Source organism: Acanthaster planci, linkage group LG02 (genome assembly GCF_054643075.1).
Source record: "Acanthaster planci isolate LZ-2023a linkage group LG02, COTS_SCS, whole genome shotgun sequence".
In the NCBI taxonomy this organism is placed as follows: Eukaryota; Metazoa; Echinodermata; class Asteroidea; order Valvatida; family Acanthasteridae; genus Acanthaster; species Acanthaster planci.
This window is the reverse complement of record NC_141778.1, coordinates 17,130,438-17,153,900: the sequence shown is the minus strand read 5'-3', so window position 1 is coordinate 17,153,900 and position 23,463 is coordinate 17,130,438. Positions and strand designations below refer to the sequence as shown.

The 23,463-nt window shown below is 40.8% G+C and overlaps 1 protein-coding gene and 1 pseudogene across 2 annotated transcripts in view; both read left to right on the top strand.

The window, feature by feature from the left end:
- LOC147799954 (uncharacterized) overlaps positions 1 to 14,543 on the top strand; it is a 52,679-nt gene extending 38,136 nt beyond the window's left edge. The window contains exons 2-4 of the mRNA XM_087148728.1: positions 4,375 to 4,490; positions 13,202 to 13,618; positions 14,461 to 14,543. Of these exons, the coding sequence (XP_087004854.1) occupies positions 4,375 to 4,490; positions 13,202 to 13,618; positions 14,461 to 14,543 (616 nt within the window). The remainder of the gene's footprint in view (positions 1 to 4,374; positions 4,491 to 13,201; positions 13,619 to 14,460) is intronic.
- Positions 14,544 to 15,942: 1,399 nt separating this feature from the next.
- LOC147799953 (uncharacterized) lies at positions 15,943 to 23,421 on the top strand (annotated as a pseudogene). Its single transcript, XR_015428286.1, has 8 exons — positions 15,943 to 15,967; positions 17,274 to 17,348; positions 17,438 to 17,611; positions 18,714 to 18,797; positions 20,234 to 20,401; positions 21,233 to 21,370; positions 22,348 to 22,447; positions 23,277 to 23,421. The product of XR_015428286.1 is annotated as an uncharacterized LOC147799953 (transcript).
- Positions 23,422 to 23,463: the final 42 nt, after the last annotated feature.

Sequence of the window (23,463 nt, the reverse complement as noted above, 5' to 3'; positions counted from 1 at the left end):
TCTTGTTGAACAGCTTTGAAGAATAGAATTTTAGAAATAGCCAATATTTCTTCAAAACTTTGAAGGGGGGCAATTGTGAAGGGCAAATGTTTGTTTTTTCTCTAATGCTCTTTTGACAAGTATTGCCTCGTGTGATGAGAAATTTGTATTCAGAGGATTTTCTGATAATGGAAAAACTGACACTATTTTGTCAGTTTTAATGAAAAGAAGTATTGAGATTTTGTTCGTGTTACTGTTACACATAGTAATGCATATGAAAACAAGTTGAGTAGAAAGTCCACTGCATGTTTCCAGTAATCTCATACATGTATGTGGTGTGTTGCTGATACTCTTAGGTGTTTCTGTCTCTTGTGCCTGAGCTTTATCACATCTCAGCCTTTATTCTGTTCACGATTTTTGAAACCTTTTTTGGTGTTTTGATGCCATGCTGATTTTTGGATCATTATGTTTCAATAGTTGGGTGATTTGTTCCAAGTGTCCTTAAACTACGGATGTTCAGTCCAACAGGGAGAACTTTCCGTTCTTACTTCAGCCTAACGTTGAACAGTACATGCAGCAAGGGCTGCAGAAAATTACCCCATTGGTCGAAAAAGTTCAACTCAAATGTGACACTGTGAATATCATTTAGAAATAATTGTTGATTATAACTTGAAGTGTACAGAAATAAGAGTTCCCTAAATTGGAGGTTGTGTAGTTCCTATGGGAATGAAAATGTTGATGGGGGACATCTGACCAATAGTGGCCTTTGATTGCCAATTGTCATTCACATTACGGATATCTATTCTTAGGAGGTGAGGTCCTGTACATCACTTAGCATGTTCAAACTTGATGAATCTAAAGGCTGGGCCTGCCTTGACCAAAAAAAAAAGTCTTAGGAGCCAAGCAAAAAACATATTCGGTTTGCCTGAATTAATAATGAACTCGGAAATGCACACGAGCATGAAGAATGGATGCATTTTTAATGGAGCTTGGTGGCATGGCTTTCAATCATCAGAAGGACTTGGCACTGGGTCCAGTGGGATTTGCCCAGGCAAGGAGTAAAAGTACAGTTGCTTCAACAGCCTGTCTCATCGGGACTTGTGTCAATTTTTTTTTGAGGCAGACGTACAAGTCATAGGCAACTTGCCCTGCACTCTTTTATGAAAATTAAAGCTATAATTGATTTTTCTTGGCTTTATAATCCGGTTGATATTGTTCCTACTTAGGCCTTGCAATATCAAATTATCCCTGGAGTTTCCAGAGATTTGAAAGCAGATCGGATTTCGGAAGACCAAGACATCATCAATCAGAGAATCGCAATAAAGGGGCATTGAGACACAGCTATCAGTCACTTTTCTGGTCCAATCAGTCACTTTTCTGGTCCAGGCAGACTGGATTCAGGCCTTTGGGGAAGAATGATAACTAAATTCGGCATTTTGTTAGACAATCTTCAAAGTGCATGAACTTGGGACGATTGTGCTTGTGCCGCTATCGAAATAGGAAAAGAAAATGAGAAACCTTCACTTGATGTAGCAATTTAGGTCTGGACTGAATGTACAAAAGGTTGTACAATATTAATTGGTTTGACCGAAATTTTTCATTTTCATCTATATTAGAAAGGCACCATTGTCTGCAGTTCAATCCATATAAGATTGCATGCATGTTTAGTGCTGCCTCAACTCGTTTCCTGGGTGAGCAGTTCAATGCTAACACTCTTTAACATTGTCATTATGAACCTTCTATGGTACGGTAGAAGGTAACAATAGATTCTGGTATAGTTACATCATATTCTCAGTTGAAAGCATTGGTTTTACATTTTCTTTGTTGTCAGTTTAATGCACTGATGTTAAAACCTTTGTTTTTTTTCCAAAAGCATCTTTAAATGGAAATTTCATGAGACTTATCTTAAAGTTGAAATCGTGCGGAAAAAATCGGAAGTAATCTCTCCTGGTGATATCGCGACCTTCTGAGAGTGTGATCAGGGCAGGACCTGTGCAGATTGATTGCAAGCATTACGATATCCATGACTGCCTGGGTATTAGGCATTACGCTCATTATTGTTTCAGCGCCCGGCGCAAAGAAAGGTAACTCGGGCTAAACACAACATCAGTCTGAGCTGACTGCTGAGTCACCTTGGTGTTAGACCAAAATGAAAACAAAGAGGGGAACAGTTTAAAGATGGAATGTTTGGTGGTTTCCGTGCAGGTTGCTTTAGAGCAATATGTGGACACTCCATATTCAAAGATGTTTACCATTTTCTGACTGTTTTTTGAGGGATTAGTAATTTCTGTGTGCAAATCCTTTATGAAAAGGAATTAGGTTGGAAGTGGAAAATGAAAAAGGAAAAAAAATCATGATGAAAGCAAGAGCTGTTGAAGGATTGCCACAATGACTTTGTATTTTTGAGCAATCTTTTGTTGTAATTGCTTTTTTTGGATGGTGTGCTTTGACTTTTGATAAGCGTCAGCTCATAGATAACTATAAAATTGGAGAACATTGTTTGAATTGAGGTTGAAGTGGTTCAGACACAAACTGAGTTGTTGGCAAAAAGCACACTTGGAACAGTTTTTTTGGATGAAATACCTAGTGATGTAAGAAATGCAGTGTTTGAAGAAAACTTGAGCGAGGAAATGCAATTTTCAACAACTCCTGCAGACAAAGGTAATGGTGCTAATGATAACGATGGGGAAGATGGCATTAGCAGCTATGAGTCTGTGACAGATTTGAACAACTACATGTAATTACAAAAACAGTGATAGTGATAATGACAGAAACATGCACCTGTAAAGTAACAACTCTCTGCGGATGACAAAATAACTTTAAGACAATAGTAGGGAGATTTGAAAAGTCGTAAAAGAATTTTAGTAAATCACATTGAGTAATGAAATTTGAGTAGAAAAATTCCAACAAATTAATTTTGCAGATAGAATGCTTTAGCTTTGTTGGGTATGGTATTAACCTGCCTGATACATGTTTGTAATGAATTATGTAACAGCACTGGGATTTGGCAGACATATCAAGATAAAACAAAATGGAAGTATCTGTTTAAAAGCAGTACATTTTTGTAAAGAATTATGTAATAGCACCGGGTTTCAGAAGACATATCAAGATAAAACAAAATGGAAGTATATATTTATCAGCAATAATCAATATCAATTATTGAATGCACGAGATATCCTGGTCAAGGTTTGTTTAAAACTGTATTTCCTTACAAGTGTACACCACCCACAAACATGCATTTAATTCAATAGCTGGAGTTTCTCTTAACATTGTAACATATTTGCACATGGTGTGTTTGCTCTTGGCGTGGAAATGGACACCTGTTTACGACAGCTTCAGGCTTTCTGTGCCCCCCCAACAAACAGGATTTTGGGGTTGTAGTGTTCAGCCATGACAACAGCCAAATCAATTTGAAATAGCAATTGGCAAAGTGCTGTTTGCATTATTTGGATACCCGCCTCAATGTTTGTGCAAACGTATTTAAACATCAAAGGGCAAGGCAGGCCGATACAGTGCAATACAGTCTGCAGACTGGCTGTCAGAATATTATGTTATTGTGTTAATCATTAGTGCTGATATGCTCATCTCTATGACCTGACAAATGTGTTTTGCCTATGTGCATAGCAGGCTTTCAAGTACATCTTCATGCTGGTTATACAAATACATGTATGCATTCCTCTCAATTTGGCAGCCATTTTGGGTTCTAGGTACAAATATACATGTATGTGTATGTGATATTCATTTTTTCTTGCGTGCTGCAGAAGTCAGTTTAGCCATCACTTTCAAAACTGTTTTATGAACTTCCCTTTTTTTTCTCCTCCAATCTTGCTCATTGGCTTTATCCTTTTCCTGTGACACTTTTTCCGTTTTATAATGTAGTGTGTACTTGTGTACATGAACCAATTTCAGATCGAGGGGTTTTTGTGAAAGATGCATGGTGTTCTGGCCAAGTTTTGAGTCATGAATTTTTTTTTGGGGGGGGGGTTGATGTCTACATGTACAGACTCAAACAGGAACGTTTCAAGCAGTAAACTTTGATGTTGAATACTTGCATGACACTATATAGGGTGGGAAATTTCAGATTTGTCCCCCCCCAATAATGTGTACATATTTTGGTCATACTGAGAGGTTGGTCTCCAGGTCTGCGTTGTACCTTCCTCATGTCAGTTTAAGCACAAGTTTCCTGCACAGTGGTGGATTTTACAGGATTTAGGAAGGCTCCCTGGCCAAAGAAAAAGGCTAATGGAATGATAATTATTAAAAGGGGTATCAATTTATTTCCCTGATTAAAGTTATGGCCTTGTAAATCCAGTATTAAGGTGCTCAGAGAAGGATATGTTCACATGAAATCTTATACTTTGTTCTCGTCTCTTCTTTCTCTCCCCTCTTGCACAGTAGTCGGCCGGGCAGACCTCCTAAGCGCAGCCTGCCCATGTCCCTGTCACAGACGGTTCACATGCTACACGGCCTCGGACATGGAGACCCACTCAAGAAGCCCAAGATTGAAAATGGTAAAATGAAAGCCCTGACACTAACTGTTTTTCCCTCCCACTGGTATCTACACACCCCTCCCCCTTGGTTCCCCTACTGGCACTGGTGTTGATGGTGCAGTAATGTTTGTTTGATTTGATGGGGGAAAAAGTGAAAAAGGGCCCTCTACATTCCTGGTGAAAATACAGTGTACACGTACATGTACATAAGTAGGTTTTTTCACTGGTCAATCAATGGTTAATCTCCATTAACTCTAAAAAGGGGGGGAGGCTCTCGACACCATATTTTTATGTCAGCGCTGTTCAAATTGGATAGTATCCTATTTGTGCAGCCTCTGGCCACATGGAAGACACCCCTTCCAACTTAAAAGTCATAGTTATGCAGATGTCTTACACTCCCCAGCCTAGCCTTTTCCAGATATGGCTCGAGAAGCATTCTGGCAAGACCACCTCATGAAATTATAAGACTGCCCAACTGTTGCCTGACCTGCCCTCTTCAAACCTGCCCCTGTTCAATGTAAACACTTCATGGGAGCTTGCAACTCTTGTGGGAAACGTTTCCTGTTCATACACTCCTGATGTTCATTATCAAAGTGGATGATTTACTTGTCGGGCATAATGGAATTAGACAAGCAGAAACGTCTCAACACTCCAATTTTCCCCCTGCAAAAAATAATTGCTTTGGGGACCGGGGTCTCGCGTGAGAAGAAAATGAGGTTGTCTTGAGTGGGCAGTTTCCATCCAGCCAATGATACCAAGGATTGTGTTTGTGTTTACAGGAGTAAACATCACCGTTGACCACATGGAATGAAATGTCAAAATCTGGAAATATGGCTGTTTCTTAAAAAGAAGTCCCAATGAAAAAAGTCATGTAAAAAGTATGACACTGTCAGTTCCAAAGAATGTATCCTTTATACATTGCAAAGGACCTTCTGTTCCTTCTGTTCCTGAACAAATTGGACTGCAGTTGCAGCATTCTGTAGTCACTAATTGATACTGCCATTACTTCTAATATTAGAATTAGAATATTACTGAGCCATAGAGCATGGAAACATTTCATGTGATGACTGCTGCATGTATTTCCCAAGGTCAATTAATATTTCAACCGACACGCTGTTTGTAATTGAGTATGATGCATAAACTGTTTCTCATACAAAGAAATGAGGAATAAATGGAGATTGTGGTGGTTTACACGTCTCGCACTGTTACCCAAGGAACGCCCATTCCCGAACCTGTTTTGAATATTTAATGAGATTATGTTTTATGTTTCCCAGTGCGCCATATTTTGATATGCCAACCATGTTTACTCGAAAGACGCCTGATTAAAATCAATGGAGGGGGTTATATACATGGGTTATATATATATGAAGCTACAGTGCCAAATATGCCAATCTGCTAGGAGTTGTCACTATTGGATGGTACAGGTACTTATTGACAGTTAATACCTACCTGCAATGACAAAGGGAGATTAATCCTAACTGAAGGGACTTGGACTGGAGCTTTGGCACTGGGGGAAGATGTCCACGAAGCGATGGCACGATGAGGGAAATGTGGGAGTTTGGGCTCAGCAGTCACTGGAATTGATGGATACAGACGACAGCATTGGCAGAACCGGCCAGGCGTGTGGAGGGCGTGCAGCGCGCTTAAAGACAATGGAAAGGATTACGCGCACCGTGGATTCACGCTGTCAAATAGTGTGAAGGCCAAGGCAATGGGCATTTGGTGTGCCTGTATCAACTGACAATACTGTGACACAGTTTTTCATTTTAAAAAATGGCTTGTTCAGAGGTACATGTATCCCACCTTGCAGTAGGGTTTCACCAACACTACTTCATTGTTGCTAGGTTATTCGAGTTACCTCATCAAGAAAGAGAAAAGGAAATTAAAAAAAGGACTTGAATTTGCAGGAATCAGTTACATGTATTTTGTTATCCCTTAGAAAATGACTTCAGAGTAAAAACCAGATTGATAAATAAAATTGTTTTTCACTTAGAAATCCTTTGTCGGTATGAAATTGAAAGTGCAGGGTGTACATGTTTATTTCTGACAATTCTCATAAAAAATGTCTCAAATGAGGAAGATGAGAAGGCAATAGTCTTTAGACACCCCCATAATGTAGCATGCTTTAATGCTCTATTTAGGAGAATGGTTGTGCTGCATTAATTGAGGGGAAGAAGGGGTTTATCCCACTGATATTTTCTTCCAAGTGCCTTAATTTTGCAGTTGCCCCATTTTTCACAATACCTTTTTTCCCTCGAGTGCTTTTGATTAGTCTTGCGCTGTCTACTTTGGTCATTATGTCCAGATTCACTTTTCCACACTAAATAATCTCATGTTATTGGCAAGCGTACTGCTTCCTTACGCTTTCCTTCTTGAGGCACCACCAATACCACAATGCTGCCCTTGTCTCATTTTAAACACCTTCCATCTTCAACTGAAGCATCCTTTGGCGTGACAAACTCGTGCACTGCAGCCAAGTTGATGTGCAGTGACAGTTACACACCACTAATCACCCGAAGCTGAACAAATTGTTCCACTTTCCTGATCAGCAAGATATAAATACAGCCTCTGGATTGTTGATGCATTGTTGTCCGCATTATGTTCAATAACCATGCAGCATTTCAGCTGAGCATGAAGTCCAATATGTTAAGTCTACTGTTAACAATGAGAACCATTCATAGTTAGACTCTTGATACTTGACACATCAGTCTTGTTCAATCTACTTATCTAGAAATTTATGCAAATACAATATTTTGTAATTTGATTTCTTGCAGCTTGCTTATAGAATGCAAGATGTCAAAACACCTCTTGCTATAAATAGTATTTAGAAAAGACAGCAGTCCAAAGCCTTACTTTACATGAATACATACATGTATATTTACTCTAATTCCCTAGTGTGTCTGCAAAACCATATTAAAATTTGAGGATTCATTACTATTTGGAATAGCTATGACATGCAATACCCCAGTGATTCAGAAATAATATCAATTGCTGCGCACTTCACTGTGCTGCTTTTCTTACTGTCTGATTGGTCATGTTCTAAAAAACACATGCCTCCGAAATATAGAACTGAAAAACAAAACAACATGCTGGAAGTTCCAAGACTTTCTAGAGCAATTTTGAGGCTACAGTCAGCCCACTGCAGCAACTTGAACTGTGCTGGTAGTCAACAACTTGGGAACAAGTACTCATGGTAGGATATGATAAAACATGTCATTGCTTCGGTGATGTGGCATAATATGGATAAACTTGAGTAACAATAGCTGCATTGGTACAGGTAACATTACCACCACTGCTGTAAACACAGAGACAAAAGCCACTATTCTTGGCTCTTTTTCCTTGAAGGGCAGAAAAATTAAAAGCACTGGCATTAATGATTTTTACAGCCCAAACCATCTCGGGGAACGAAAGAAAAAGTGCAATGATTTATGCTGTCTGAATTGCCAATAACGTTAATGACATTCTGCTCTCAACTTGAAGTAATTGTCCAGGAGGAGGCAATAAAATAAACTGTAATTATCTGTGACCTTGTGTTGTATCAGTTTGCTCAATATGGCATGTAGAAATGGAATTTGCATAGCCTTGTGCAGTTGTCAGTCTTCCATGAATTCTTTTGTCATACCATGGAGCTTTAAAAAGGAGCTTCATGCACCTGTTAACTATCCCCATCCCCCACCATTGGCACCAGCCCTGCCAGTATGACATCTCCATGGTTACACTCAATGGAAGTTCAAAAAGTGTATACCGTACCTTTATACAGGAGAAACTTTGATAACATTGGGTTATGCAAATGTTTCCTATTTCAGAATACATCCTCACTCCTCATATCCCTAAGATTAAGAAGTAGGCTGTATTCTTTATTCACTTAGGTGATGTATTCAAAAGGACAAAAATACTTTTAAGTTTTACCAAAAGTTGCAGGCAGGAGAACACCAAGGGTTACATTTCTTATGACATTGTAGGGGTGGAGAAAAAGAACAGGAAAATAATTAACAACATGATGCATGTGAAATTTAAAAAAAAGACCACCAGAATTCTGGATATGTAACAGCATTCCTGTCCTTACAAAGAAAAATCCATGCAGCTTTCAAAATACCCTATTTCTTTGCCCTCATATTTAAACAATAGAGACAATTTTTTTCTGGACACAGTTGGACACGTCAGTTGTCCCTGGCTGGCCCATCCACAAAGTTGTTTACTGTTGAAAATCTCAAATCTCACAGGGGAGACTGGACAGTGTCTTTCGATATATGTATATGAAGAAAATGTAAGGGAAGTTGGACATTAATCACAGTTTGACAGTGTTTGTGAAGGCTTTGGCAGCACTGACCAAGAGGAAGGAAGGTCAGCGTATTTCAACAGGAGGATGGGATGTATTTACCAATTCCAGATGTGTGTCCTTAGCTCAGAACACTGCCCAGACTGTGCCCATTGTTGTGGCTGTTTTATTTTGGATGTTGTGACAGCCATCTTGGACAACCCTCTTGAAGGTTGCTCATTTTTTCCCATAAAGCGATCCATTGAAACCTCTGACTAGTGGTTTATAACAGCTGTCAAACAAATCCTCAGAACAGCCATGCAACTTTTCCTTTAAATGAGCTGATTTCCTTAAAAGTCACATTTTAACTGCTTGTGTGTGTTGTTACGAGCTGAAAAATGTTCACAAAAGTCATCTGAGATTTTGAGTTTCCTCTTCTTTTTCTGAATTCTTAGTTTCACATTTGTCAGGAGTCTCTTGCTGTATTTAGTCAAGGTGACAATTGGAAAAGTTACCTTGGTCTTCTGTGCCACTTTCAATTTCTTGCATCAGTCTGTCTGAAAATGACCCTGTAGTTTTAAAATTGTGCTCAAGAGAGCCCCCCCCTGAATCTGCTCGTACATGTATGTAAATGGTCAGTCCCTCCCAAAAAGTTAAATAATCTGGGCTGTCAGCACATAATCATATGCGCTGTAGTTCAAGTTGTTGAAAAGTACAATGCAAGACACGTACATCTATCAGAATTTATGTCACTTAATGTTGAATCTCCAAGCAATAAAGTTGGTGACTCTGTTGCTTTATCTTATTTGCATATACATGTATGCACATGTAAATGAATGATTTATAGAGTATGTTTTATAGCAATCCACTTTATGCATTTTTCATCTGCCCACCATTGGTCGTAAATTGAATAATTTAAGTCCTAAGTATCCATATGTTGTTTTAATTTGTACAGATTATGGATTACATTTCGAATTTCAATATTTTGAGAGAAAAACATAAAATTGCATATGTACATGTACCTGAGAGTTCATCAATCTTGTTTGGCTGAGTTTTGGCAAGTTTTTGTTACATGCATCAGAGAGGTTCTAATTATATATTATAATTAATTAGATCTACAATTTGTGATTTGAATGTATAGAGGGTTTACCGGCACAATGGCAGGTAAATTGTACATGTAACTGTACATTTAAATTGCTGGCCATTGTCTCTTCAAGCTGGCTGCCTGATTGTATTTCATGAATAGAAAAACTGCAAGAATCTCTATCATGTGCATGCAAGAAATTAAAGAAGCCGGATAAAATTGGATGACTGCATTTTGTACACACCCGTGTACCTGTAACTGTTTCCACTTCAGCTTGTACATGTGCCTTGTTTTCCATCTTGTACTTTGATTTGTTAGGCTTACATTGTGTCGAGCCTAATTTGATGTGGAAAGCATACCACAATTGCACACAATCTCCCCATATTTCGTTGTGGTACATTTCCAGTTTGACCATAGCAAAATGCTTTTATAACAGGCTGGGTTTCAAATGACAAGTTGCAAATTGGTAGGACTAGGATGATAATTGATAAAGTACCAAGATTCCCATATATATTGATATTTGTGCAATTACACCATGATTTTGCTAATCTTGCCGTCCACTCCCTAGTTTGGAACCCCTATTACCAATTTCCTAATATGACTACAATTCAGCTGTCCAGCTGATGGTCCACATGTATATGTACATTGTACATGGACAAGTAAATAGTCAATAGAAAAAAAAAACATGAATGCAATGGATCACTTGAAAACAGTCATGACAGCTCCTCCATCCACTGACCTTACACTTTGATGAAAATTCTGTGAAATGATCTGCAGGAAATTAAAAAAAAAAGAGCTGTACTGAATGATGAAGAAATGAAGTGGCTGAAATGTGTGAATGAGTTGAAACAGCAGATGGTCGTGTGATGTGTTTAGAAGTCTGTCCCCGTGGGGGGTCTGACCTGTAAAAGGGACAGCGGATAATTAGCTTCTTGATAACTTCCAATACATCACAAGAATGACAAACCGAGAAGTCAAGATAACAGGTATTTCACAACAGCCCACAGGGGACAAAAAAAGGCAATCAAGTATCATGGCTGGATACTGCTATGCCAACTATGCCTGTATTACCAGTTGAAATATCAATTCATATTCCACACTCTTTTTTTTCCAATGGGAAAGTTATTTTTTTGGAGTTTTAATTGGGCTCTGTAGCCACGTCTCGGCAGGACACTAGTCATTTGATAGGAGACACCTTTGGTGAAAATATAGATTTGTTGATCTTTATGCTCTTGAGAGAAAGATCGTTCATGTATGCGTTACATATATTGGCTTGTTTGTATTCACATTGTGAATTCAATCATGAACTATGCTCATTTAAAATGACTCGGGAGCTAAAAATCAAGCCAACCAGTGATGTCAGTATGCTGATACTAAAGTTGTTTGTTTACCTGTTGTGGTTTGTAGTTGTGATTATTCACAGTTGTGTTGATATCAAGTTGTCCTTGTTTAACCTTTAAAGCGATGATCGTGAGCCACTTTATAATAAATCCATCACTTTATGGAAGATGGGAGAGGATATCCCCTATTACTCCCCCTCCCTGACAAGACCCCCCCCCTTGGGTACATGTACATGTATATATGGCTGGATTCTACACAAACTGTGCTTCACAAACGGTGCCTCTGGTCAGCTGTTCAATTTTTTGTTTATTGGCATTTCTCTCTTTCATCCAGCCCTGTTTAAATTGTTCAACCACCGTTTGTGACGGCACATGTACTAGAAAGTTGGTGCACATGCAGTAGCTATACTTAAACCCTTACTGAGAAGGTTTGAAATGTGTTTACAGAACAAGTAAAGGAAACACACAGATTCACGTCTGTTTATTGACCCCTCAGCTTGCGAGCTGTTTTCAACTTTAGTTTAAGAGCAAAGGAAAACAGAAGATGTACCAAGTTAAGCATAGTATTGTGATGCAGAACGCAAGTGTTTAGCATTTCTTTCTTTTGAAAGAAGTCACCTCATAGAAAGCACTGCCTGACAGATGCAGTTTCCAAGTGGAATATTGCCTGCATTTACTCCAAAACCAACCACTTGAAAGTAAACAACCGGTGTTTCCATTCAACCGTTGCGTGAATAACCGCTTAGCCTTTGTAGTAATTTATGCAGTCTGACATCACAAATGATGTTAACAAGGGCAGTCGTCATCAAAAGCTGCAATCAATTCAAGGACAACTCTTTTGATCAACAACCTTTATGGGCAGAGACACACTCATTATAGCTAGGTGTCTCCTTCAGAAAGACATCGCAAACACAATCATCACTCGAAATATCTTTGTACGAAGAAGGTTGTCCCAGTACCTTTTAACATTGAATAGAAATTGCAGTCTTGCCTTCTCGTAGTCACTATCCGTCACATACAATTGATGCTATAATCCCACAGACACTTCACAGTTATTCATACAAGTTTTTTTTTTCTGTTATGATTGATTATTGATTCTTCGTTGTCAGAGACGGATGGGGTGTCGTTCCAGAAAGTCAGCGCGAATGCAGTAAAGGGCTTTTCAGCCGGCAAACATGACAACCTCAAGTGCCCTTAGTGCACAGCGGGGAATCGATAAAGTCGTTCGCTGAGATAATTATGAAATTGTGAAGTGTCCAAGAAATGCTTGTTACAGAGTGATTGTAGTATGACCGGAGGGCAAATTTTTGTCGCTGGAGAGGATCAGCTCGCATTGATGATTGCAAGGCAAAGAGCTAGACCTTCATTGTAGGCCAAGTGAAAAAAGTTTGTGCCCCCAGTCCATGTACATATACGATATCTTTACTTGGCTTGCATACAAAAGGTGTCTGTTTATGACTGAATTAGGGGTTTATTAAGTGAACTGTCTTTATATTGCAGTAATCATCAACGATTCTGCTAGATATTTTCTTTTTTGTTGTAGTTATGACTTGGCACAATTTATTTAAGTTAATTGTCGAGTTAATTGTGATATCACAATTTTAAAACCCCCAAATGCTGCAAAGTTATTTTCAAAACGCCCGCCATTCTTTGCTTGAAATGATTTCCATTTTTTTGTGGAGGAAAATCTTTGGGATAGGCCAGCTTTGCACAGCGTTGCTTAACACCAACAAGATTTGCTTGTCAGAAAAAGGGGACTGGATAAATTGCCATGTGTAACTTGAAGCTGGAGCTCGGCTTTTTTCAGTAAGCACACAGTTTTTTTGCGATATTCCCTGCCCTGTAGCCTCTTTGACTTTGTGTCATACCACCTCCAAGATTAGGGGAGAGAAAAGAGATAGTTTAACCTAAAGTCCTCCAATTGGACCTTAAGAGTCCTTAATTGTCTTAAGAGTACTCCAAATTATGAAAGCTGTTCTTATGGAATTACATGTAATCCAGTATCCAGTTAAAATCATTTCCATGTATTGTGTATGTTTTTTCAATGCAGGATTAGCTGGTCTGAAGGCACCTCTACCATTCAATGGGTATGACAGCCTGATGGCAGGGGCGTCACCCTACCTGCTGACTACCCACCCAGCCCTTGTTTCCAGCGGCTCATACCCTGGTCACCACATCTCCTCCCCATCGATCTACACCAATGGCAGCTTCATCGGGGGTGCCGCCTCCCTCCAGAACAGTCTGGGAAGTCCCAACAGCAAGTCGTCGTCAGGCGGGAGTGGGGACCACCCGGGGACGGACAACGAGAGCATCTCACCTCGGACTGACCACTCCTCGGGTGGTGGCGGTGGGGGGCCGGGCTCCCGCGAGCTGGCGTCTCCGCCCGTCGACAGTGACTTTAACGGTGAGGAAAAGGAGGTGGATAGGAAGCACCAGCAAGCTATGGCCGCTATGGAGCAAAGCTTAGGTATGGGCACCCTGAGGCGCTACATGGGTACTCTCGCTGTCTGCACCATACACCAGACTTCTGGCATTAGTTTGTTTAACAATTTTATCCCCAAAACAGGTGACTGATTCCAAATTCATCACAAAACCCAAGATCTGAAAATACACACCAAATCTGTCCAGCAAAGCTTCATATATGGCTTTGTCCCCTCCCTTTTTGTGGTAATTAGTTTTTTATTCCCTGTACATTGTTTCTTTTCTACTGTAACATAATACAGTACATTTGCGTTGACAGGACATCTATTGACATCATTTTTTGTCTGTATCCTCAACTGTCATAGATTTCTTTAACTCAGTGTAGTAGCTTTATAAGGTGCCTCTGACAAGTACATGAACTTGTGAATATTTTGAGTTCACATATTTGAAACAGCAAAATTTGAGCAGTACCATTTTTACATGTTTGTGAGTATAACAACTATTCAGAGATCTTCCGATGGTGACCGATGATCTTCCGATGCTTCTAATTGTTCTGAAGTTGTTGCAACTTGCAGGAAATAAGTGAAAACTAATCACTTCTGTGAGAAAGCATTGTTTCTGAAAGGGCCTGCAAATGTTATTCAGTTGCTTTTTTAATCAATCAATCAATCAATGTACTAATTATTAACTTAACAATTTTCTGTTTGAATGTAGAGCCCATTATTGAAAATCCGTTAAAAGATGCAAGAGAATCGAAAAACTTTGATCAACAAAGCCAATTTGTCCTCTGTTGTATGAAATGCTTTATAGAACCAGTGTTATCCCATGTCCTTTTATTACACAGCATCCAAGGCTTCAAGTCTGACATTGTCTTATTTTGTTTTCTAGCAGCCCATGCCAGGGATGTACGTCCCAACGAACTCGCCAACTGGTCACACCAACAACCATTCCAAGACGTCACACATGAGTAAGAGACTAACCCCTATTAAAATAATCTTTGTAATGGCAACCTCGCCAGCCCCCACTTTATCTGGCTGTGCATGTGGAGAACATTTCTCCTGGCCCCCAGCCAACCCCCCAAAAAACCCTGTGTTTCGCGCACCTTGAACAGTTTTGTCCCTGCAATTAGCAATGAAAGCATTGTTATCACAAGGCACATGTACTTCAATGTATTTTTACTGCCAGATATTTTTATCACTGAAGGCCATGGGGTAGCACCTGTGATATCTATCCAAAGTACTGGTTGGTGAATAAGTTCAGCACTTCAAAATGGTTTTTGAGAAAAACATCTAAACAGGATATTGTTAGGCGAGTATTTTTTTTCAAGATCCGCTTATTTTTGAAATTGGTGTTGATCAATCTAACCCACTGAACCAGCACAGAGCAGACAAAATCCAGATTTTCTCTGGTTTTGGTGAACTAGATGAGTCTGCCAAAAACTTTGTGAATGAATCAGCCAAACCATGTCTTACGTGAAAAGAAATTTCCAAGCAATTTGCATAAATGGGGTGATGCAGATTAAGTTGTGAGTCTGGTTGCGGACCCGCCCCTTTCCTTTCCCCTAGGGGATGTTTTTGGGTGTGGTTCCCCAAGCAAAATTTCAATTACCAGAATTTCTTTATTTTAGTCTGCTGCATAAACTTTTCATGCACCTTTAGGCCCAGTGGCACCTCGGTTTGGAAAAAAAGGTCTGTTAATCAGGGGATGACAGACAAAAGTACGCTTGAAGTTGAATTAGGAAAACTTCAATCTTGCTTTATATTATGCACCCATGTGAATGTTTTTAGTAAGATTTTCGTTGAAAATGCTTTTTTTACTTGCTTGCCAGCATTTTGGAAAAAATCATGCTCTTAAAATCTCTGGACAAGTTTTCTTCCTCAAATTGTTTTTGAGCCCTTTCCGACTAAAAAGAAAAAAGGAGACTGACTTCGCAATTTTCTGTCTGTCTGCCCATCAAGTGAAAAACAAAAACATTGCAATTCACAAAACAAATCTGAAGAGGAAACGCCAGGAATATATATGTGATGGGAACAAGGGTATTTCTACGTCTTGCGGGAAGACAGATTAAAAACCCAAGGCTCAGAGAAACATCTTAAGGAAAACATCTGTCAGATTGGCCCACCTTTATGTTATCTGCTGCCACTAACTTGCCGAGGAGCTCCGCTCAACCAACACAAAAACAGGAAACCATTCCATTCTTTGTCGAGCAAGGCCGGGGGGTATTTTTGTACCCCGGCGCCCCCCTCGGGCTGGTGCCCCATCAATGAGTCCTGCAACTTTTTATCGGTGGTTCCGACCCCCAGTTAGGCCCGCCCTCATTCCTCGAATCTCAAGTCAATGTGGCACATTGCAGCTCATATAAATACCTGCATGGTGGAGGTGGCCGGTGGTTATGGTGGAGGGCTGGCCGCCTGCACGGCCGAAAACACTTAGTGCTTGTTTGACTGCTGAATTGCATACTTCACTGCTGCAAACCAGAAATGCTATTAGGGGAGAGGAAAGGAGTCGCCAATTCAGGAAATTGGCGCGCATTAGCTTGTCACTCGTGCTTCACCCGATGGCCTCAGTGTGTTACCGATGAGGGATTTTAGCCTGTCATTTCCCCCCCTTAACGCAAAGCTAGCTTTTTTATCGCAGCGTTCGGGCTCCCCGGGGATTGGCCCTCACTGTCTCAACTCTTTAGTGTTTGTGTTGTTATTGGTCTGAAACAGCTTCAGTCCTTTTATGAGTATCGGTCGTGCCAACTCCCGGGCAGGCTGGCACAAGTAGGGGGCTTAATGCATCGCAGGTTGGGGGGCAGACTATAACAGGAATCTGGGCAGCTGGTTGGAGTACAGACCCCCATATTCCTGTTGTTATTTGTTCAGTTGAAGTCTGTGTCATTTGCAAGTCAACCTTTTTCAACTCGTTTTCCCCCTCACTCCTTTCATAACTCAACTTATCAAATTAAATCATGATGTAGAAACATGCTGCTTTGTGTGTTAGAAGCTGGGGGACCTTAGGTCATTGAACCATTGCCAACCATCTAATCTCAGCAGAAAGGAAACACATTAGATGTGACCTGGAAAACTTATCATAGCCAAGACAGCAGCACCAGGGAAAAATTGATGTTTAAAAAAAAATGCTACAAAACTTAACCTGTGTCTTATTGTGTTTAGAATTGGCTGTCCAAGCATCCTCTCTGTGAAATGAAACTGGTTCCTTTTTTCTCAAGCCCCTGCCAATTTTTTGTCACCAAAGTTTGATACATATTGGCAGCGTAAATAATTGTTTTCAGTTTCACACTGTTGATTGTAATGCCAAACTGTTTTAAGACCAAAATATTGGGTCAAAACAGTAAACAACATACATGTACATGCGGGTGGCAACACATGCAGTTTGGTCACCTGGGTTAGGTTATGCCATTGGGGGCTTGCCAGAAATTACCACCTGTTTCACTGTGCATGTGCCAGGTGAAGCCAAGCTGTAAAAAAAATTTGGGTGGGGAAACCCTGTTCACCATGGTGATTGTTTTTGCAATTTTTTTGCAGTTTCTGCTTATCCGGGTAGAGCAAATTGGGGTCTATAAAGCACAGTTTTTTGTAGTCTCAGTCATGGGGGGATACCACTGTTTCAGCAGGGTTCCCAGGAATGATTACTGGCCAACTCAGGTCGGGGTAATAAAGAATGAAAGTTAAGGGTGTGATTGTGTTAACACACAGATGCCCTACTGGCTGTGGACGTGTCCAGTTTCCAGATCCTCGTCACATTGCCAGGATTCACCCGAGCGGGGAGCGGTCAGTCCAGCCCCAGCTCCCATTCCACGCCCCATCCGCACCCCCCACCCTACACCCCCCTACCTGCACCACAACCCCCACTCCCTGAGCAACTCCCCTGGGCCTGTCCCTGGACCACAGCACAGCATCGGCTGCCGGCAAGGAGATGTTCCCTCCCCAGGGGCCCTCGTCCATTGAGACACTGCTCACCAACATCCAGGGGCTGCTGAAGGTGGCGGCCGACAATGCCCGCCAACAGGAGAAGCACATCAACTTGGAGAGAGGTGATTACATAGCAGCCATTGTTCTGGGCCCCAATTTTCTGGAAAGAGCTATTAAAGCAGGAAAGACTGCCTAGCAGAGAACCCTGTGACAGGCAACAAGCAACACATGGCCATTTGGGCTGTTTTCACTATTTCAAATGTCCTTTTTGCTCAGCAAAGTTGCATCCTAAGCAACTCCATGACATTTGGCCCAGCACAGCGAGAGTTATGCCAGCTTCAAGAAGTGCCATTTGCTTACAGTAGTACACACAGCACTTGGAAACTCCCTTGCTAATTCTCTGACCCGTTCAAACCAAACAGTCCCGGAAATTTGCAACATCGCTAAAAGAATACTCACCAATGCCAGGTACGCACTGGTTGATACCTAGCGATATCAACTTTTTGTGCTCCATATACACTTAAACTATACTAAGCTTTTGGGATGCTTTCTTCAAGTAGGCATATATTCCTCCTGCCACATTTAAAACCGACTGTTACCATTAACTGTCAAGCAACACCCCCCAAAAAGAAATGACTGGGTCAGGATTTACACCCCATCCCTGTGGACATTGAGGACCCTCCTAGGTACACCTACGGACATCCTTTCCCCTCCTCCAGCTTGTTTAGAAGAAGGAAATTATTAATCTGTTTACACTTCAGAGCCAGAAAATGTCCTGTGGGGGGACTTTGTCTTGTAGAACTTGAAATAGTAGATTTTTGAGTAGATTTGCTCATAGTTTTACATGGGAGACAATGTGCCAATTTTCTGCCATTTTCTAAGATAATTTGTTTGTTAGATTTATAGTTACATTTGAAAAAAAAAAGCGATCTACCTGCAGAGAGTTAGAGTTATGTACCAGAATTTGGTTATTGTTGAAGTGTCCGTGTGAAAGAAGGTTATTTCTGTAGTCTTTGAGGCTTGGACAGATACTGTATTTTGACTGTGAAAGGACAGCCTGCGTAAAAGCTCTAGTTGAGTTTCTACTGTTTTTTTTGTACCGGTAGTTGGTCAGATGTGACAGAGTCCAGGAGACAAGAGGCCATTTTGAAGTCATATTGAAATTGTAAAATTGTTGGGTCATGTGAATGTTAATAACTGCTTTCTCTTGAATTTATCTATCAGCCGAGTTGAGACTTGAGCTGCTCAGAGAACGAGAAATGAGAGAGTCTTTGGAGAAGCAACTTATGGGCGAGCAGAAGAGATTGGGTTGGTATCTTACCTGGTAGGACGTAATGTTGCACTCACAGGTGTTGGTTGCCTGCGAGTATTAAACTTGAGCCCAGAATTACTGAAGATAATTATAAGAAATCAACTGCCTTGCATTTCAGATGTAATGACTCATCAAGTCTTGTGGTGTTTGCCCCCATAAAAACCCATCTCTAATTTTATAAATGACGTGGCTCCCTTCGATAAACTGGGCTGAATGAAATCATCCCAGGTTGTAGAATAAACTTACATTGAGATAATTTCCTGTTTTGCTAGGGGGTTATTTATGGTCAAACTGGTGTTTCTGCGTGCATCAAAATAAAAAACAGAAGCCACGTCCCAAATATCTATGATACGCTGAGAATAAGGTCTAGGGGAGGCTCCCATCCCCATAACAGCTGGAGTGTATCAGGCATGGGTACCAGGCGTTCTGGTTTTTATCTCCTTCCCATTCATGTTTGGGGGCTATGGGGAGTTCGACGAGGATCACTAGAGGGCCCCCTTCCAGCCTTGTGATAGGTGCTTGCAAGCACAGGTTTTGGAGTCAGATATGTGGGTCGCCGTATTTCAGTGCGTGTGTTGATGCTGTGTTATGAGGACACTCAGCAGTCCCATGACAAAGGTAGCTGCATCTCAATATTTGGGCTATGGCTGGAAACAACACATGGGCCTGTGGTAGTTGTTGGCTAGAGGCTTCAGCCATTCTCATAGGTGGGTGTACATGTATTCCTGTTAGCCACAACTGAGGCTTCTCAACACAGCCTTACAGGGGGGAGGAACATTTTTGAGACACTCTGAAGTCCTTGTAAGTTGGTCAAATATTTCCTGACTGTTAAATATGTTGTCTCTCTATTCACACATTCTCTTCATGAAACAAGAATTTGTTGCCTCGTTTAAGAATGTACCTGGGGTACTTATTCTCAAACTTCTTAAATAGATTTTCTGGCTTTGTTGATTTTTTTCCATTAAATTGCTTTTGCAGTTAGTTTCTAATCTGAGTGGAATATGTAGTGCTCTGTTAAAAAACTTCAGTGACACTCATGATTTTTTACAGTGTGCACGAGATTAAGCGGGGGAAAGTTCAGATTAGAAACTGATAGCAGAAACGATTTAATGGGATTTTCTGAAGAAAAAAATCAACAAAGCCAGAAAACCTGAGAGAAAATTATCAAAATCACACCCCTGTACACCCCTTGCTGCCAAGGCCATATATGCGCGTGCGTGCATAATTGTGAATTTATTAGTGAAAAGGTCCACTGTTTTTAGGAAATCCATCAAGTAAAGTATGGATTGAAAACCCGATACAGACTCTAGCTGAGAGTCACAGTTTCAAGTCTGGAACACAGAAGAGAAGTTGGGAAACATACCACCACATCAGCCTTTATTGCAGCTCTCATGTTTTATGTCTTTGTGTGTTTTCCTCTCTTTGTCTTCAGCCATCATCCTGAAACGACTGAAGAAAGAGAAGAAAGCTCGAAGACGCCTGCAGGAGCAGCTGGAGCTAAGCCACAGCAAGAGACACAGTGTGTCCTGGGGAGACTGAGGCTGCAGCTATCGCCAGGCAGACTCCACCGAGTCACTGCGAGCACTCAACGGTGAGTGTGGTATGTATCACTCGGACTTCTGCTTGTGCACTATCACAGGGTTCAGTATAAGGCACGGTAGGGGAGAGTTTTCTTGGTGGATTCATGAAGCTGATGTTGTTAATGGGTTACTTCAGTGAACTGTGTAGCAGTGGTCAAGTGGGAGTACCCATAAAAGAAATATAACACGAAAATGCAAAACCAGGGAAGGGGTACAGAATCCTCATTTCTTATTAAGCACAAATTGCTGCCAAACAACCTCTGCATGTTGATGTGAAATCTCTCCAAGCATTCCATGTTGCCTGGTGTAAAACTCACTTGTTTGCTCATAAATTTAGTCAGAGGCATTAAATGCAATTTTTCACTGCCTGTCATGGTGTTTCAAACCTTTTTAGTTGTTTGCATCAGAGAAACTTTTTCAAAGGCTGTCAATGTCGGTTCTTTCAAGCAGTAATCAACAACACGGAGGAGTTTAGCACTGAAGTCTGCCTTCCTCATAGTGTGTGCTAATATTCAGAGACATCTAAAATGGAACTACAATCCTGGACAAATCTCATTGGACCATGCCTGCCCTTGTCAGTGTTTTTTTCATTGGGTATTAAAGCTGGGTCGAATCTTGTTCTAATAAATGACCGCAACATTGAATGGCGGAGAGGGGGGAATCTTTTCACCGTGCTTCCCACAAGGTGTTCCAACTATTTTGTCCAGGATTGTAGTTTGCTTGGTTGGGTGAGCGTCAGTATTCAACATTCCAAAGTTCCACAGTCATCCTTTCGAAATTGATAGTGTTGAGTCTGACAATTGAACCCTCCAACTTCTCATCATTAAAAGAAAGGAATTGAATTTCAGCAGACTCCCTCTCGCACGAGTTGGAGAAGGAACGTATGGCGAGAAGCGAATCGGATAAGAAGTCGGCAGCCTCCGACAGCAGTCCAATGTCCTTCAGCCCTCCACCACCGACCCAACCGCAATTCCAACAGGACCAAGCATGTAAGTAGTGTTGGATTCTCCGACAGTTGTGCTCAGATGAAAACTAGCATTGTGAGTTTGTCGAGAAGGTGGCTCTCAATATCTGTGGACAGGGCTCACTCAAAATGTAACTGAGTCGAGTTGTTACAAATTTTACTGGTCTAAGTGGGGTAGTGGAACTGCAAAGGAGTGAGAAGTGGTGGTGAGAGTCGAAGCTTTGATGCTTAATTAAAACTGTACATGCCAGCTGTTAGTCCTGCCACTTGACTTCTGGGGAGGGAGGGTCCAACTTGACACTGTGGATTTATCAGGTCAAAGAATGGAAACCTGTGATCTTGTTTGAAACCTTACTGATCCACTTGTCCAAAGATGGGAAAGGGTCTTGCTTGACAGTAGTTGTACAGTCATTGTTTTTCACTTGGCAAAACCTAAATCAGGTTTGCTGGTCAATTTTTGAGGTCCAGTTTGGCCTGGCATTGTCTACTGTGTTGTGCTGTTCTTTCCCCCATTCCATGCATAGAACAGTAGTTCATCACCTGTGGGCAGTTTTTGGTTTTTTTGGTTCATTTGCAGTGTATGTTGTGACGTAGGTGTGGGCATTTGTGGTGGTGTACATTTTGAAAGACTGTTTAAAACTTTGCAGAAATTAAGTGAAATTCATTGTTTTCGTCTTGCTCTGTCTGTTTTGGAAAATACCCTTTTTTGGGCTTTCATTTCAAAGACTAGCTTGCAGATATGATATGCCATTCATGAAACATTTTTGTGTATCATAAATGAATGATGCATGTCTTACAGTTGACAGTAAAATTGTCAATCAATATACTTCCTGCTGCTTTATGGCATTCTCAGTACCAAAGATTTCTAAAATCTTTTTTGAAAATTTTACAGAATGCAATGGATGCTCCCTCTAACTCTTAAATTTTCTTATAAAACTGCAAGATGGTGCGCACATTGGCAAACCACATGAATGCACACCCCCCCTTCACTCCTTCCCTTAGATTATCGTTGGCAAGAAGTGGAAGATGGACGCATGAAACGTCTGGACTACTAAAATATTGCTGTAGGCTGCAAAAGCTGTAACAATATGCAAAACACAAGGCAAGCTTGTTTACTTTCACTTGCAAGACACTGTCTTACCTAAATACACGTCACTGCAGCTGAGCTTTTCTGATTGGCTGAGAGATCACCATGTGACCAGTACCGACAACATTATGATTGGCTAATGGCTTGCTTGTGAGCCAAGATAAAAGGACTTAGCATCACTTGCCAGTCAGAAATACCAACTGCCAAACTTCAAGCAAACCACTGCATGCATGCTCAGTTGCATCTGGAGAAATGTACAAGATTTAATAAAAAGGCCCCTCATCTATCAACGGTCATTTCCAACGAAATATATTACTAACAGATTTTGACTGTTCTACAGCAAATCACATGCAAATCAGGCCAGTGCACTTAACAGATTTAATCCATTGGCAAATCAAGCAAGTGTGATAGCAAATCAGTAAACATTGCAGACTGCTTTTCTGCCAAAAAACTTACAAAACAAGTTTCATTTGGAACCTATAAAGCACAGTTATTACCACTTGTAAATTAGGGAGGGATCTTTTCAACCTGCATGCATCATTTGCATTGCTTCTCCCACCAAAATGATCGTCTTGTGTATGCTTGGCAATACGTTTATTTTAAGTGATTTCTTGCATGTGCATGCTATGTTTCTGTTTGGTTTCAGAGTCCTGTGGATAGATGTTTCAAAGTCTATCAGAGTTCTAAATGTGATTGCTTAAATTTGAATTGATTTAAGGACAGTTTTCCCAAACCTGTGTGTTTTGCTGTAGAAAGTGATTCAGTGATGAGATTCCCCAGCCAAAAAAAAAGTCAGTGGCATGGAATTGATTATGAAATAAATGATAACTTTGATTCCTTTCAGATGCTCATCTGTATTATAAGCACGCGGCAATGTTCTCCGCCTAACCAAGTAGTCTGGTCTCCATTGTGGATTTCCTCTCGTCTCATTAGTCTCTGGGGGAATCAGTCTGCTAGCTTTGGATAATTTTAGCTCCAGTGTGCAATGCAAGTTGGTCTGGAACCCAGAGCCCAGGAGAGTCAACTTGGGA